The sequence below is a fragment of the Poecilia formosa genome, unplaced genomic scaffold, assembly GCF_000485575.1.
Source record: "Poecilia formosa unplaced genomic scaffold, Poecilia_formosa-5.1.2 Scaffold609, whole genome shotgun sequence".
NCBI lineage: Eukaryota > Metazoa > Chordata > Actinopteri > Cyprinodontiformes > Poeciliidae > Poecilia > Poecilia formosa.
This window is the reverse complement of record NW_006800548.1, coordinates 68,371-84,471: the sequence shown is the minus strand read 5'-3', so window position 1 is coordinate 84,471 and position 16,101 is coordinate 68,371. Positions and strand designations below refer to the sequence as shown.

Sequence of the window (16,101 nt, the reverse complement as noted above, 5' to 3'; positions counted from 1 at the left end):
CCAAAAATACTTAGATTTTGAGTTTTTGCAGTGTGACCTTTATCTATTTTGATTGGTGCATCTCCAGTAAAACATGCTGTCTGTAATGTCTAATGTGTATAAACAAAAGATTATGAAAAAAAAGAAAGGCATTTCAGGAACAAACGTATTTCATATGAAAAAATATGCACTGAAATTTTGCTTTAAAAACCAAGGTCATAACTATCAATCATAACTAATTGAATAAAAACTATCTTAGAAAAATTCAGACAGTATAAACAGCATCTCTATGTCATCATACTGCATCATATGACAGTTGTTTTTGCATGCAACACAATCAGATGATGGACTTTGAGCAAAGCACCACAGAAAAGCAATTGAAAGCAGTAATGGGTTTTGATCATAGAGACAGGAAGGAATGAGAGGAGGACAGAGAAAATGGGGGACAGGGCAGTGAAATACCTATGGTCAATTCCCAGGGAAATGCTGTGAGAAAGGAGAAATCAGCAAAAGAATAGAAAGTAAGAGTTAGGAAGTATGTCGAGGCTTTGCAGTTGTGTAGCTGGGATGGTGTTTGTCTTTCTCATCATGATAACAATCCTACAGAACTCCTTGAATCCTGCGGACACTGCTGATCCGTCACCCCGGACGACCACCGCGGTGGCCATTTTTACCCCAAGCGACAACATAGCCGCTTTCTGCTTGCGCGGCTGATTTACTCCGTACAATAATGTACACAAATTTACCCGTCTACCTCAAGGGAAAATAATCACACACACGCTGAAAGCTGTAACTGCTTTGGCCCGCGGCCCGGTGACTGCCTTGAATCTAAAAAAGATTATCCAAGCAAGAATTGTATAAGGAAACCAGTGTTTTCTGTAGGCCGTAAAAGCCGGCTGAATAGGCTCTTCATGAGGTTCAGATGTTCAGCCTAGGCCACTCTTGGACTGAAATGACCTCGTGTTGAAGTGAACAATGTGTCACCCAGAAGACAGCAAACAGGCACGTACTGTTCTGGAGTAATGACAGCTCCGTGCTGCGGACACGGCAGGGAGGTGACCGAGTGCAGAGATTCCCCCTTCTCCAGTCGGTAATTAGCGCATGTGACGTTCCAAATGGTAGAAAAGCTGTCCACTCACACTACAAGCAAGCAATTTCCTTTTTCGCGCCGCTCCATCGTGTGCTTCTCTGCTTTTTTACTGCCCACTAAAAAAAATGTGGGAGCCAGCACTGAAGTCATGCTGCTGGCGGAACATTTAAGAAGCGTTTGTTTCTGGCGTTTGGCAGAGTTTCCCCGAGGTAACAAGAAGCATTTAAATATATCCACAACATTGCAGCAATTTGGGCTAAAAGGCTGCTACTGAGGTAATGGTTCAGAGGATTATGTTTGAATAGCTATATTGATGTATTGGAATTGATGCGATCCATGTTACAGGAATTTACTTAGTGGTTGATTTGAGTTCTTGTTATGTTCTGAGATGGGAAACGCTCTGGGTTCTGAGGTCGCTGTGGCGCTGGAACCAAATAATTGTACTGATGTCAAACTATGACATCAATGTCAGGATTAACTAGAGACAGTTTTTCTCAGCTTACTCCACAATTTTAAAAGTGGGTTTCTACCACCCCCTATTGGACCTGATAGGTCCTCCTCCTGTAGAAACAGATTTTTAAAAACGTTAAGAGCTTGAGAACATATCAGATTCAGTCTGAAGTATACAAGTGCACCTCAATAAATTCTAACACCCATAGTGTAACTTATTTCCCTGCATCACATAAAAAGGGTAAATTGTTATGTAATTTAATTACTTACGTTAGCTGCGTTTCCATTACACACGTGCGCGAAACTTTGTCAATATTACATTAATATTGAAAAGACATAATTTTACAATAGTGGTGTTTCTATTAAATAAGAAACTCAATTAAAATCACACGTGAATCCATTTGTTCACACAATAAGTCATTAAAAAACGTGGCGTCATCATCCGTCAACTACTTCCTGTTGTTGTGCCACTCAATAGGACTCAGCAGTTACCCGAAATAATCAACATTACAAAAAATAAATGCCTGAAATATCACTCTGTATTTAAATGGGCAGTAATATGTAAAATCAACTTTTGAGTTTTACATCATGTTATAATGTTCTTCTCTCATCATTAACAAACATGGAGTTTTGCCTCGATTCTTTCATGCATGTTTAACAATCTCCCATGGCAACCATTCACCTGTGCAAAACGCCTGGTTGGACCTAGCACCGCCTTCAAGGACAAAGCTTCTGCTCAGAGCTGCAGTTAAGCTTCGGAGCTTCCACCTCACAGATCAGCCCTTCTCCCATAACTCCCCCACTCAGCTCCTTCAGACTAGTCAGCAGAAATTAGCAAACACCTGGTGGAACGACACGTCAGCTGAGCTTGTTAAAACAGGTACTTTTCAGTGCATTGCTGGTGAAAACGTTGCTAAAGAGTTAATAGGAGTGATGTAATGAAGTCATATTTGATATAAATAGCATTTTTTTAACAACTGAAGTTAACATAGTTGCTTACCAGATAAAATGGCACTATGTGTCTGGAAAATACATACTGCTCCTTTAATGGATCAATATGAATTTTACTGTATATTTACTGAATGAATAATTTATTCTTTAGGAGATGCACCTGTAAATTAGCATCTACACTCAACCAGAATTTTTTTTTAATAAGGTGCTATGAAAGCTTGCAATACTGTAACATATATTTACTGTCCAAAGAAAAAGATTTCCTCTGGACTCTGTGCTGTTAGAGGCTTCTTGGAGCAATAGTTGACGTTGAGACAGTTTGACTCTGGCCCTATGACACCTCCAGCACAGACACAGCCAGGAACGTTAAGCAAAGCAGAGCCATGCAGACCCTGTCCTTCTACAGTGACTAACATCCAACACTGGCCCAAACACACATCCAAGCACAGCAAGAGCAAGAGACCTGGGAACATGCAGGGTTGCAGCCTTCACCTCTCATGAGCGGAAGGACACAAAAATGAACATATAAACTGCTGGAAGTCATGAGAGAGAGCAGGCGGGTAGGGAACCAAATCACAGGCCGACTAGAGAGATGGGAGGGTGTTAAGAAGGTTAGAGAGATATGGTGTAGGTGTAACTTAAGATCATGAAAACAGAGGCAAATAATATACCTAGGCATGTCCGAATCAAGAAACTGTCTGCAGAGCAAAACAAAACAAAACAAAACAAAACAAAAAAACAAAAGAACAACATTCTGTTAGTGGACTGAGGGGAGAAAATGTTAGCATTCATTTGTACTTTGATTTTTATCCAAACAAGACAACAAGTGGAATCTCAAGTGCAGTTTTAAATCACCAAAATTAAACCAAGCCTGAGAACTATAAATTAAAAGCTCTGGTAAGGACTGTGATGACCTTTGTTTCCAACCCAAACTTCTCATTTAAAGTACTGTATTTTCATTTATTTGTTTTCATCTATCTATATCTTTATATATATATATATATATATATATATATATATATATATATATATATACACATTTCTTAGTTTTAGTGATTTTTTTTTACTTTTCTTTTGGACGCTGAGAGATTAAGGAGTTAAAAAATACATTTATTTAAAAGGTCAGTCATTTTTCCTATCACTCACAACTTTCTCTAATGTGTCCTTGTCTTCTATCCTGCCAGAGGGAATAATTCTGAAAATGTAATATTTGCTTTTAAAAAAAAAAAAATGTGTATAATTTAAGATTTATCTGATCCACATAAATGAACAATAAGGTTAGTTATTTGTTAATATAAAAAATAATTATTTCAAATTGTGAAAGAGATGTAGACACAGCTCTGGAGCTTTTTGCTTCTCATTGTGTTAAAATCTATACTTTATTCAGATCAGTTTTAATGCTGACAGTTCCTGCATTTGTCGTAGTAAAAATGTATCAAAAGGGACAAACTCTCACTGTAGGCACTCTTTAGAGATATCTGCTGCCCTCTTGTGGCCGTAAATCACATATAAATACCTATATGCTCATTAAAGCACCTGGATTTCTCTATAAAGTATAGTTGATTATGAAAAAGCATCACCACATATTGACATAATAATAACTGCTAGTCCTTGAATGCCAGGATTCAACACCGTGTTAGATGATGTGATGGTGGAATGCTCCGTTCACAGAACACAGCATTTAATCTAAAGCAAATGTCTTAAGATATTTTTAGGCAATCTACATTAAACTGGTTTTGTTCGAAAGACAAATTTTTAGTTTAAAAGCACTAAAGATTGAATTAATATTTTTACTTTAAATTGCAAATATAAATGCTTGTTAAAGTTGCATTATATAACTATTACAAAAATAAGCCTTTTCAATGTTTATTAAAACTATCACCATGTCGTGACAAAATGGCATCAAACAGAGAATCTGTGAAAAAATTGAGCTCCTCCACCTTCTCCCAGAGCAACTAACTAATGTGCTGTGAAAAAATGCACCGCTTCCGGTCAGAATCAACCAATCAGAGCCGGGAGGAGGGTCTTAGTGCTGTCAATCAACCTCCCATATGCTCAACTTGCTAATGGTGGAAAAACAACTACTGTTCCAGGAAAACTGTTGTAGGTTGTCTTTGATGGCATTTGTGGCAGGCTATGTTGTGGTGAACCAGCTGTTTTAGCAAAGTTAAAGTGGGAGAGCTTGAGCATGAGAGTGATTGGCAGCGCTAAGACCCTCCTCCTGGCTCTGATTGGTTGGTACTGACTGAACGGTGTATTTCTGAAGCTAGCACTGGGAGGAGGAGGATTAGGTCAATTTCTTTTCCACATATCTGTCTTTCACACAACATAATGATAACTTATCAAATATGTAAAAATATTTTTCTATAAAAGTTACATAAGGATTTGTGGTTTTACGATGTTCACTACACAGCTTGAGTTTAATAGATACATAATTGAGACACAACAGAAAACCTGACAAACACAGAGAGGTGCTACATGTAGGTGCGATGATGAGGCACAATTCAACACCAGGGAGGGTCACGCAGCCAGCTTGGTTCAGGGTAATCGTCTCTACTGTTTCTGCTGAGGCTGGAAGTTTAGTCCTTTTTTAAAAAAGCTGTAGTAATGCAAGTTAACTCATGCAGACAGAATAATAAACTTTTTTTTGTGCCGTGCTTCTGTTTTGGACATGCAATGCTCTGTGGTTTACTGCAGTGCATAAGCTGCATGAGCAGCTTAAGAGAAGTTAAAACAAAGACCAAAAAGTCAAAAAGTACAGTGATTTGTAGGTTCAGCCAAAGTGCAGTGATAGTATATATCAAGCATATTATCTGTTTTGAAGCTTTAATAGAAAGGTTGCTCTTCAAAAGTGATTTATGTGTACTTAAGGTCTCTAGCTACACATACCTGTCATCCTGCAGGGGCTTGACATAACCAGCAGATAAGATATTAAGTGAGAGTATGTTCGGGTCGATGACGGTCTCGTCGGCTTCCAGGGTGTTGCGTAAACGCCCTGACAAAGCACACGTGTATTTGTGAAAACTGTTCCTGCACATTCCTGATGAACTGCTTCAGGTTAAAGAAACCTGGAAGATAAACTTACCCACAACTAGCTCTCGGACGTCGTTCCACTCTATGTCTCCAGCAGACTCGTGCACGATGGTGACAGCTATTCTCCTCTGGAGGCCCTGGAGTAAAGCACGGAACGAAGGGATTCATGGTTTTGTTCAACAGGTCTTTGTTTCCTTTGAATATACAGGCATTTCTATGTTCTCACGGTGCGACCACACCTGGTGCAGTAGGAATGTACCCTGGCATGGCAAGCCTCCTCTGTGGTCTACGACTGCAGGGATGTAACTTGGAAAAACCAAATTTACAAACAAGAATTAATGGACAGTAAATCTTATTCAAATATTTCAATTTCAAATATCTGCTGGACTCACTCTCCGTTGGCCTCAAGCTCGCAGATCTCAAAGAACACCATCAGATCATATTTACAGTGGCGGGGGCCCGCTTGGGGACGCGTCATCGCCTTCAGCTTGGTGGCAGGCACTAAGTCAAAACATGTTTCAAAATGTTATGTGAGAAAAAGCATGGTGAGGTGAGAACATACAGCTATAAGCTAGCCTACGAAGGAGAGAGAACGGGCAGATGAAAGGAAATCCGGTGCAGGAAGAAAGTACAGTTTTGGAGAGACAGAGCACCTTTTCTAGAAAAATATTCATAAGCAACTTTATAGCTTTTACTTAAAGCTCAATGCTAATAAATCCATGTGTAATAATGCTTTTTGGTCATTCCCAATGTGCTAAAGGCACAGGGAATTAATTGTACCTTTCCCTTAACTTTTACCAAAAGAGTTGAATATTCAGACAGATTGGAAACTTGGAAACTGACTGCGTCTCTCTTACTTACTGAGATCAACCTGAAAAACTCACTCAAAATAAGTTCACATGCACAAGTGTGATGTGCATTTATATTCACGTCACTTCACACCAAAGTAAAATCCAGAGGAACCAGATGCCATCAACATTCAACTGATCAGGTGTAATTTGTCCTCAGTAAGTCAAGCAGAAAGCCACTGAAAAGAGGTGTTTGTTGTTTGGCACAAACCAATTAAGCCATTCAGCTAGCAAGTGGACGAGTCGAGTATATTTATAGGCTAAAATGACAAAGTGAAAGTAGAGATTTTAATCCAACTCAGAATTTGAGAAAAGAATTGAAAACCGAAGATCACAGATGCTTTCCATGTGTTCACTTAGCGAGAAAAATGTTCCTGCTACGTGCCTTCAACTGTAAATATTGTTTTCCAAATTTAGGCTTTTAATCAAATGCACTTTATTACAAAACTGTGCAGTTTGAATATCAAGTGCTTTGAAGGACTTTATAAGGAATCTGACTGAGCTTCAGTGATTATGCAAAGAATAGGCAAAAGTTTAGTCTGCAGCTGTTAAGGTGGTGCTACAAATATTAACTTGGGGGGTGAACAGAAATAAAAAACTGAAAAGTGTAAGCTTTTCTTTAGCAGTTTTCATTTTGCATTGAAGAATTTTGTGTGATGGTTCTACCACAACCCAATTTTGTTTTCTTCTGTGAACAAATCACATAAAATCCTAATAAAATAGATGAAAATGTGACAAAATTGTTGAAAGGATGCTGACATGTCTGCCAAATGTTTCTACTTGTATTTTTCTGAAGTTGTTATCTCAGTTTTTGTCCCATTACATTTATTTTTAGGAATTTCACATTGCTATGAGATTTGAATTTCTACTTTATATTCGAAAAGCAGAATATGCAATATCATAACCATGCCGCTACATAGTAAAGTGACAGTATTTTTAAGGATAGAAGGCAGAATGATGAAGTTGAAGAGAAATTTACATAAGGAAGTGCAAGGGTTCACCACAGAGGCTAACAGACACACACACAGCACCAGAGAGCCAATCCAAATGCAGAATCCTAAAACAGGAACACTTTTAATATCATTTCAATTTACCAAAATATTTATGTATTAGCAGAATTTATATAAACAATAAAATGTCATTAGAAAAAAACCCTAATTATTTCTGTTAATATGAGGAAAAAAAGGTTCCGGTTGCAGGATTCTGTTGGATCTGACAGCATGAACCAACCGGGTTTCTGAGCTTTAATAACTGAACAGATAGAGACGGGCGGGGCTGGCAGCTGAGCTCGCTCGTTTGCTTCCAGCAGGAAGGAAGCGGCCAAGCCAGCAGCGGACAGGGCGTGGCCCGACAGCGAGTCCACCAGCACCCCATTGAACACGTCAGGGACCAGGTATCGGATCAGGTCCAGGGACTTCTCCCGATTGGACGAGTCGTCAGAGTCCACTGCTCACACCCAACAACATGAAGCTAAGATGACACGACTTGCAAACGGACGACGTACAAAAGATGCGAAAGCAACATAAAATGACCAACAACTAACTAGCGACAGCAGCTGGGAGTTTCTTACCTGGTTTGGAAAGAGGCATCACTTGTGGAAATTGCCTTTTGCATGCGTGAAGCGGACTGGATGGAACAATTCAGTCACATGTAAATAAAAAACAGATTCGTATTTTCTATATATCTGTGTTTTCAAAGTAAGTTTTCAAGCTTTTCCAGCATCACATTTGCAGATAAAACAACAAAAATGAACTAAAAAATCAAGTTTCAATTCATTATATATCATTTATTACTGTTAGTAATAGTCTTGTTATTGTATTCTAGGTAAACTAAAATAGAACAAAATGTTATGTTTTGAAATGTCTCTCACACAACCTGTCCACCTGACTGGTTCGAGAGCAAAACACTGATTTCACAAAAAAAGTCCCACAATTTAAATAATGTTTAATTAACATGTGAAATATAAACCAACCTTTATTTCATCACACAGATCAGTAATGTCAACGAGCCATTAGAAATAAACAATATTCATAACGCTGAAACAATCCAAACAAGTCATGTTCAGGTAAATTAACTCCCTGCTCAAATGAAATGCTTAAACAAAATATAAATAATGTCACAAAAAATCTCTAAAATATGTTCTCACTACATTTTCTGGCATTTGGCAAATAAATAATAGTAATTCTAACTAATCTAAAACAAGAAAAGTTTGGACGGATTTAACTTTAGATTGTGATTTAAAAATATGTTTGTGTCTTTGTATTTGGTAAGTAAGGTTTTCCAGATTTCATCTTAATCAAAAGTTAGATTGCACTTTATTACTAAACTATACAGTTTGAATACCGAGCATTTTCAAGGACTTTACACAGAAATGAAGCTCTTTCCAAGGGCCTGTACGAACCCTGCATGTGTGACCAGGCGTCTCACCTGATGATGTCTTTACACAGAGGAAGAAACGGTTGTTTCTGGTAGTGTCCAAACACCTCAAAGACAATCGGTTGAGTCTTTATGTAGTCCACAAAGGACTTGGTCACTTCAACAGCAATCTACACAAACAACAAAACAAGCAGTGTTCCATATGTAGTTGTAATAAAACCAGAAAATAGTGTTAGTTCATGATTTGTCTCTTACATTCTGCACGTGGTAGAAGCCCAGAGGAGGCCCGTGGCCGGTGTTTTTCAGCGGCTCCGTAGAGAAGGCCTCATCATGCCGATGGATGAAACTGAAATAAAAAATGGTAACAAATGAAAAAGAAATAAAGGAAGAATAAAGGCTAATTAGGGCATTTACTTTGGATGGACACTGACTTACTTAAACTGACAGAAGATGTCAGCATATTCAGCAGAAATGCTGGAGGCCTGCAGGACAGTCACCCTGAAGGTGAAAATGTTTCCAATTTTCAGGTGCTCCAAAGTTGCATCTAAAGCTGCATCTGGACCCGCCTTCACTGGATTCTCCAACTCGTCTGCACCAGCTGATGTGAATAGAAAAAAAAACAAAAAATGGACTTGAATTAAATTCTTTAGGTTGAGTTTATATCCTCTGAAAGCACTGGACACAGCGGCTCCAGTATTTCTCTCATAAGCAAAAGAAAACATCACTCACAAGCACCCAGAGGAATAAGCCATCCATTCACTCATAAGACATGGTTACCCGCACATGTGTTGTTGTTGACCTCGTCTGCTGACGGGCTCATTTCAGCATTTTGGCCTTCCCCCTCCACGATCCGAAGCTCTTCCTGAGAAACCCCTGTGCGGCTCAGTCCAACTCCGACAGAGCACGACTCCGACTGGAACTGAACACATGAGATCCAGAACACAGCACTCAGTAAGGACACCGGCTTTTAAAAAGCATCACTGCTCCTTGTTCAAATGTCCCAATGTTACTCATGAGGTGACTTGTGAAAACAACTGGTTGATTTTGTTTTTATTTAGAGCATTACAATAAAAGAGGGGTAAACCCAAAGGCAGATCATACTTTTCCCACTTTTTGGGGGAATACTGTGAAAGTCACGTATTGCTTTCCTTTCACTTCACCATTAGACATTACTTTGTGTTGCTCTGTCACATTAAATCCCATTTGTTGTTAAGTCCAGCAGAAAAAGCTTCCCTAGTTTCTATTTAAAGTTTCCTTACATAGAAACCTGGAATAATTAATTGAGCATACTGTTCCGCTTGGCAAGTAGGATCAATTAGAATGTATGAGTGACTGAAATGAAATTATGTTTTTTAATTGTGAATTTGTGCTACATAAGTGAACTGAATTAAACTTTTCATATGTTGAGTTTAAAAGTATTTTTTTAGCTGCAGATGCATCATTTGCTACAAATGTTTGTTTTCTTATTTAAAAAATAATTTAATTTTAATGTATTTATTATGGATTATATGAAAAATATCCAATTAATCAGTTAATCAGCAGAATAATTGTTACATTAGCTAAAACAATGGCATCATACATTTTTTCCTCCCTACCTTCTCGTACTGCTGATCCTCAAAAGAGATTTTGGCCGTGCCCGACTGTCTCACGCCGGAGCCGTAGTCGGGAGCTTCCTCGTCGGCTGGAGGGAAACAGAGAGCACCTTCACTTCATTCCCTCCAGAAGTCGCACCCAGCGTGTCTTTTCAGCCGCTTCACGCCGACGGAGGCGAGCGACGGCAAGACGGCGGGTCTGGGCCTTACCTGATATGGCCTGAACGGCCACGCGCAGGAAGCCCTTCACCTCTCCTTTCTCGCTGACGATGGCCACGCGGTGCACCAGAGGAACCGGGTACAGCAGGTTGCTCAGATAGACGAAAGCCCTGCGCGGTGAATGAAAATAAAGAAAGAAAGAAAAAAATACAGGCAAAACATTAAAACACAAGCAGACGTGGGGAGGAGAAAGAGGCGGTTGACATTTAGTACATCTCCACCGGGCAGGACAACAGAACACAGAGCTGCGAAGCAACCAAACAGAAGCTGGGATTGCTCTTGCGATGGCCATGGTTGCCCTTTACTATTGCTGTGTCAAGGGTGTTTCTTCCTTTATTAAGAAGCTAATATGTTAAGACAGTTATGGCCTGCATGCAGTATTCCTTGTTGCTTTTAATACGAATGAAGCCTTGGCGAGGCTTAGGAGCATGTGTGCAAGAGTAACTTTAGATCTGAAAAAATATATCAAATTTATGATCAGGAGTTGTGCACTCACTGCAGAAAGCAAGGGCTTCCTTTGTGAGCGCAACGATTTTAAGGATTTAATTTTGTTTTTGTACATCTAAGGTAAGTCAAATGTAATCGTGAAACTAATTTATGATTTAAAATAAGATTTAAATACTCAGAGTTGGCACTTAAGTCACTCTGCATTACAGTTGCCTTGATAAAGTATTGATAACCTTGAACATTTTCACGTGTTTTGGGGGGAATTTTAGTGTGATAGAATTTTTTGTTTTTAAAATTATATTTGTAAATAATAAACAAAACATCAACTTCCAGTTTATTATTAGTTCTATCACATTAAATCTGCTAAAACACAATTTTATTTCTTTTTTTGTTAGTTAACTTAACAAAATGTGAAAAAGTTCAAGAGGTATGAAAACTTTTGAAAGGCACCGCATGTCTAAAAAGATTTATGGGCCAAATTTCTCAGGAGTATAAATGTTTTTAAACGTTTGTCGCCATCTTGTTTCAAAGTGCAATATAAGATCTGTGACTCAAAGGTCACATTTTCCACAAGCCAGAGGGTTGGGTGGGGGGGGATAGACACTTAGGGGTGGAGACTCATGACAAGATTGGTGAGGTGCAAATAAGGCATGCTCAGGACAAAAAAAAAGGTCAACAAAAATGCTTTCCAGTTGTCGACTCAAAGGAATCAAAAGCAAATGGAACAGAACGCAACATGACTCAGCTTGAATAAAAACTGCCAACAGCTTGATAAATAGTGTGCTACACCAAAAAAAACAAACCAAAAAAAACAACGAATGACATCCAAAATCAAAGTGCACCACCTGGGCAAAAGTAAAAGTGGTGTTTTGTACAAAATAGGAGTTCATCGTTAGATGTGTTCAAGTTAAAGTTGCCAAAACAAAAAAAGAAAAAAAGGTCAAACTAAAAACATGTGTGCTCTGGCATGCCTAAAAGAGACAGCTGCAGTAGAAACCAGCTCTTTCATCTTGAGATTTTTGAGTGTTTCTTGCTCATATAACGTGGCTTGCTCAAATGCATCACTTCCAACAGGAACAGAACAATTCTCTGTGGATCCCTTTGTAATGCTAATCAGATCAGACCTTAATAATCGCCATGACTCAGCTGCTTCGGTAAGTCGTTCACATTCATGCCTCTGCCACAAACCTCAGCTTTTTATTTAGCAGCACAGTGCTTCAAGGTGTCTGCTGGTTTTTATGCTTTTCGCTGCAAAAATATGAAATCTTACCAAGTACGTTTGGTCTAGTTTCTAGTGCAAATATCTTAGTACACTTTTCTTGCTGAATACTAAAATACTTCAGAGGAGCTCATTTTAAGTCAAGAATTCCTTAATACTGATGAAAAGGTACTAGTTCCACTGGGAGATTATTTTCCTTATAACATTGAAAAATGTCTTGCTATAAGTGAATTTTTTTCACAGAACTGCTTGTAAGATAAAGACACTTCAATGAGTCATTTAACAATATTTCTTCAACTAAAGTAACCTTGGTTTTAGCTTAAAAACCTGTTTCCAGAAGTATTAAAATATTTTTATTTCAACAAAGCAAAAAAAAAAAAAAAGAAGAAGAAGAAAATAACGAGCATAAAAATATAAATGCATATAAAATTTTGAAACCAGGAACTGTCCATTCAGAAGTAGCTTCATATGTTCAGTGTGGAGAGAGATTTGCAAATATTTCTGGTTCCAATTTCAGAAAGACTAGAACAATGAAAACTAAGACAAGAACATAATAACATAAAAAATATATTCAAAAGCTTGTTTGCCTTTCAACGTTAAACAACCAGGGGGTGTTAAAAAAAAGTGAGCAAAGAAAACACCAGTCATGAAGCTCTGAACTGCAAAAGCATAAAATCTTACCAAATATCTGTGGTCTAGTTTCTAGAGCAAATGTCTTATTACACTTGAAATGAGACAAAATTTAATTTAAACGTCACTTTTCAGCAAGATATAGCAGCTTGTTTAGAGTCAATAATTCCTTAATATTGATGAAAAAGATTATCTTACTCTCAGAGTTCACTTATAACATGGGAAAAATGTCTTGTTCAAATGAAATAATCTGCCAATGGAACTAAAACTTCTTCATCAATTTTAAGAGATTATGTGCTTAGAATAAGCTCCTATAACTTGCTCAAATGTTACTAGTAAGTTAGTTTTGTCTTATTTCAAATGCACTATGATATTTTAACGAGAAACAAAAACAAAAATACTTGGTAAGATGTTGTGTTTTTGCAGTGTGATTGTTTTAAATGTGTCACCTCTAAGTTGACATCAAAGATGCAGCTTTCCTCTCGTACCTGGGAAGTGAAATTACAGCAAAATATGCAAACTAAGAGAAATTCAGTTCGATGGTTTGATGCTACCATGTAAAACGCAAACTAAACTACCCATTAAACATCCTTGTTGTGGATAAAACTCTCTTAAATGTGCGCTTCGTTTCTCTCGATGCGAATCGGAGGAACAAAATCCAGCATCTCAGTGTGAAAGAGCTAGTTTCCTCCGCCAGCATGCTCCTGAAACCTCACCAACCTTCCCACTACACTGAATAATGGAGAGCGGTCGTAAAAGGGGTCCAGGCCTTCGCTGGAGCCTTGGCAGAGCCCTCCAACATCATCATCATCATCATCATCATCATCATCATCTGGCCCGAGCTCGGAGCACGGGTCGTCCAAAAAGATATCATCATCCAGGTCGTCCAACTCCTCCAACTCCTCCTCCTCCCCTCGACCCTCCCTCTGCGAGTCAGCCAGCTCAGTAATTTCAGAGGTGGAAAGGGTCGGGGATGGGGTGGGGTCACTCATGCGCTCGCTCATGCATGTGTTGAAAATGGGATTTCTGGTGCAGCCAGAAACATGGGAACTAGGTTAGTACAGTTAGATAGAAAGCACACATTGGAATACATATGGGCTGGAGGGAAACAGATTGAGACTAAATGTTGAGACATAGAAGAGAGACATAGTAAAAGTGTTTCCCAGTAGTAAACTAAATAGGGGGGGAAGGAAGTGTGTGTCTGCGTAGCAAGATTTCTGTGGGTTAGACCTTTTTGTCCCAAAGTGGAGGCCATGGTCCCTAAGTGAATTTGTCCCCCCCACCCACCGGCCCCAACATCTTCATCACATCAAACGAATTTGGTGTTAATCAGCTGTGCTACATTTTTACTGGTCTGTGATTTTTTTATTTTGAAAGTTTAAATGTTAAAAGTTCAACCAGCCACTCCATGTTACCCAAATCAAATAAAATTGGTGTTCATTGTTTGTGTTATGTTTGTGGAGGAAAATGTTTTAGCAGCACAAACGTAACACAAACGTAGCGCAATTGATTGCCACCAAATTTGTTTGATTTCACAAATGTGGGAGGGGCTGGTTGACCTTCTATGACCTCCAGAAACTTTCATTAGAATCTTAAAAATGATGCCAGCACAACAAAACATTTTGCTGCACAAAACGCAGCAAAAACATTTGACACCAATTTTGTTTGGGCGCGGACGTGGGGCAATGTGTTTTTCAATCATTTTTACAAAACATAACATAATAGATTGAAATGTTATTTGTAGTGCTCATCTTTCTGATTGGCTACCAGTCAAATTTATCAAGATGTTTTGCTCCACAAGCTAGCATAGCAAGCGGAAAATGGAAAAGTTTCTGACGAGAAACACTGAAGGGACCATCCAGCAACCCTGCTGTGCAGAAAAACTGCTGCAAAAAGTCCTCAAGAAAACTCAGGGCCAACAAGAATCAGAAGGTAAAAGGCAGCATTTATGCTAAACGAATCAATAAAAGTGAGGGGGCAAAAACAATTCTAGACTATGATTTTACTTTAGGCATTTTGCAGCATTGGCTGCTGATTTGCACCCTGAAGTTAATGCTGCTTGGGAGGCTATGACATGAAAAAGTCTTGGAGCCCCTGTCTTAGACCATGAGCCAGAGATATAAATCAAAGATGCCTCAAAATCAGTTTATTAATGTCCAATAAAACATAAAAAATAAACTATACTGGTCAACTCAAACAGTAGACAGAATGAAGGTAGCCATCTATGTTCAGTGGTCTTAGTAAACAAACGTGGTCAACAATCATTGGAACAAGCTAATGAGAAACGCTGTCCTGCATCTCTTACAGTATGAAGTGGATGATGCTCGGTGTTTACCTGCCAACCAGGCGGAACCATGGGAAGCGATCGTAAAAAGGGTCGCCTCCTGTCATAACACTTTCACTCTCCTCTGTGGTATTGTTGGGCACATCAGCAGCACGGTCGTACATCTCTCGCATGAGGTCAAGCCTTTGCCTGCAGAAAGAGGAAACGCAGATTAAGGATTTTGTCACAGCTGATAGTCCGGTAGACTCGGTTCCACTGCAGATCAAACCTGCAACATTTGCTACAATTTCACTGTATTGTGTCAAACGAACCAAACCCTTTGAAAAACAAACCTGTTCCCCTCCTTGTCTGAGGTGGCGCTGCGCCAAGAACCACTCAAGAAAATGACACGAAAACCTCTGAAGAACACGCCGAGTGCAACTTCCTTCTTCGCAAAATGTAAACAAAAATCGAGTGTCGTCAGATTTTAGTGGCACTCCACTAAAATCTTGACTTTAGTTTTTGGTAAAAGACCATGAGCCATTTTTTCCTTCTGGTGCTAGCCCAGAATGTTTGTTTTGGTTGTTTTTACCCAGAATGCCTTGCACTTTAGTCTGCATCCAAATATACATTCAAACCGCAAAGAGGCCTGGGTATTTTTAGGTGGACCAAAGTTCACTTTTTTGGTTTGCGTCAGAGTTCGGTTGGGCATTCACACCTCCCTGTGTGAACCGGACTTTCTAGGCAAACAAACTACAGTTCAACTAAAGTGAACAAAATAGAGCTGGTGTGAATGCACCCTAAGAAATGCATATTGAAGAGTAAAGAGTATGAAATTAATTTTATAACCTTCCATCAGTAGTGTTAGTTGGTGTTTAGTTAGTGGCACATCGGAAACAAGGAAAAGAATCTAACACTAAACAATAACATAAGAAACATAATTAAACTAGAGTAACTAAGAAAGGACTGAACCAAAGAAAAACAGAAACACGATAATCTAATCA

At 38.8% G+C, this 16,101-nt stretch overlaps 1 protein-coding gene across 1 annotated transcript in view; it reads right to left on the bottom strand.

Annotated features, from left to right (window-relative positions):
- Positions 1-16,101, bottom strand: part of kif1aa (kinesin family member 1Aa) — a 43,501-nt gene that overhangs the window by 6,300 nt on the left and 21,100 nt on the right. The window contains exons 24-39 of the mRNA XM_016665693.1: positions 15,451-15,466; positions 15,170-15,307; positions 13,555-13,860; positions 10,530-10,648; positions 10,323-10,408; positions 9,505-9,646; positions 9,163-9,325; positions 8,983-9,073; positions 8,779-8,897; positions 7,922-7,977; positions 5,896-6,004; positions 5,743-5,809; positions 5,556-5,640; positions 5,360-5,465; positions 3,142-3,168; positions 442-465 (exon numbers count right to left, since the gene is read on the bottom strand). Coding sequence (XP_016521179.1) covers positions 442-465; positions 3,142-3,168; positions 5,360-5,465; positions 5,556-5,640; positions 5,743-5,809; positions 5,896-6,004; positions 7,922-7,977; positions 8,779-8,897; positions 8,983-9,073; positions 9,163-9,325; positions 9,505-9,646; positions 10,323-10,408; positions 10,530-10,648; positions 13,555-13,860; positions 15,170-15,307; positions 15,451-15,466 — 1,654 coding nt within the window. The remainder of the gene's footprint in view (positions 1-441; positions 466-3,141; positions 3,169-5,359; positions 5,466-5,555; positions 5,641-5,742; positions 5,810-5,895; positions 6,005-7,921; positions 7,978-8,778; positions 8,898-8,982; positions 9,074-9,162; positions 9,326-9,504; positions 9,647-10,322; positions 10,409-10,529; positions 10,649-13,554; positions 13,861-15,169; positions 15,308-15,450; positions 15,467-16,101) is intronic.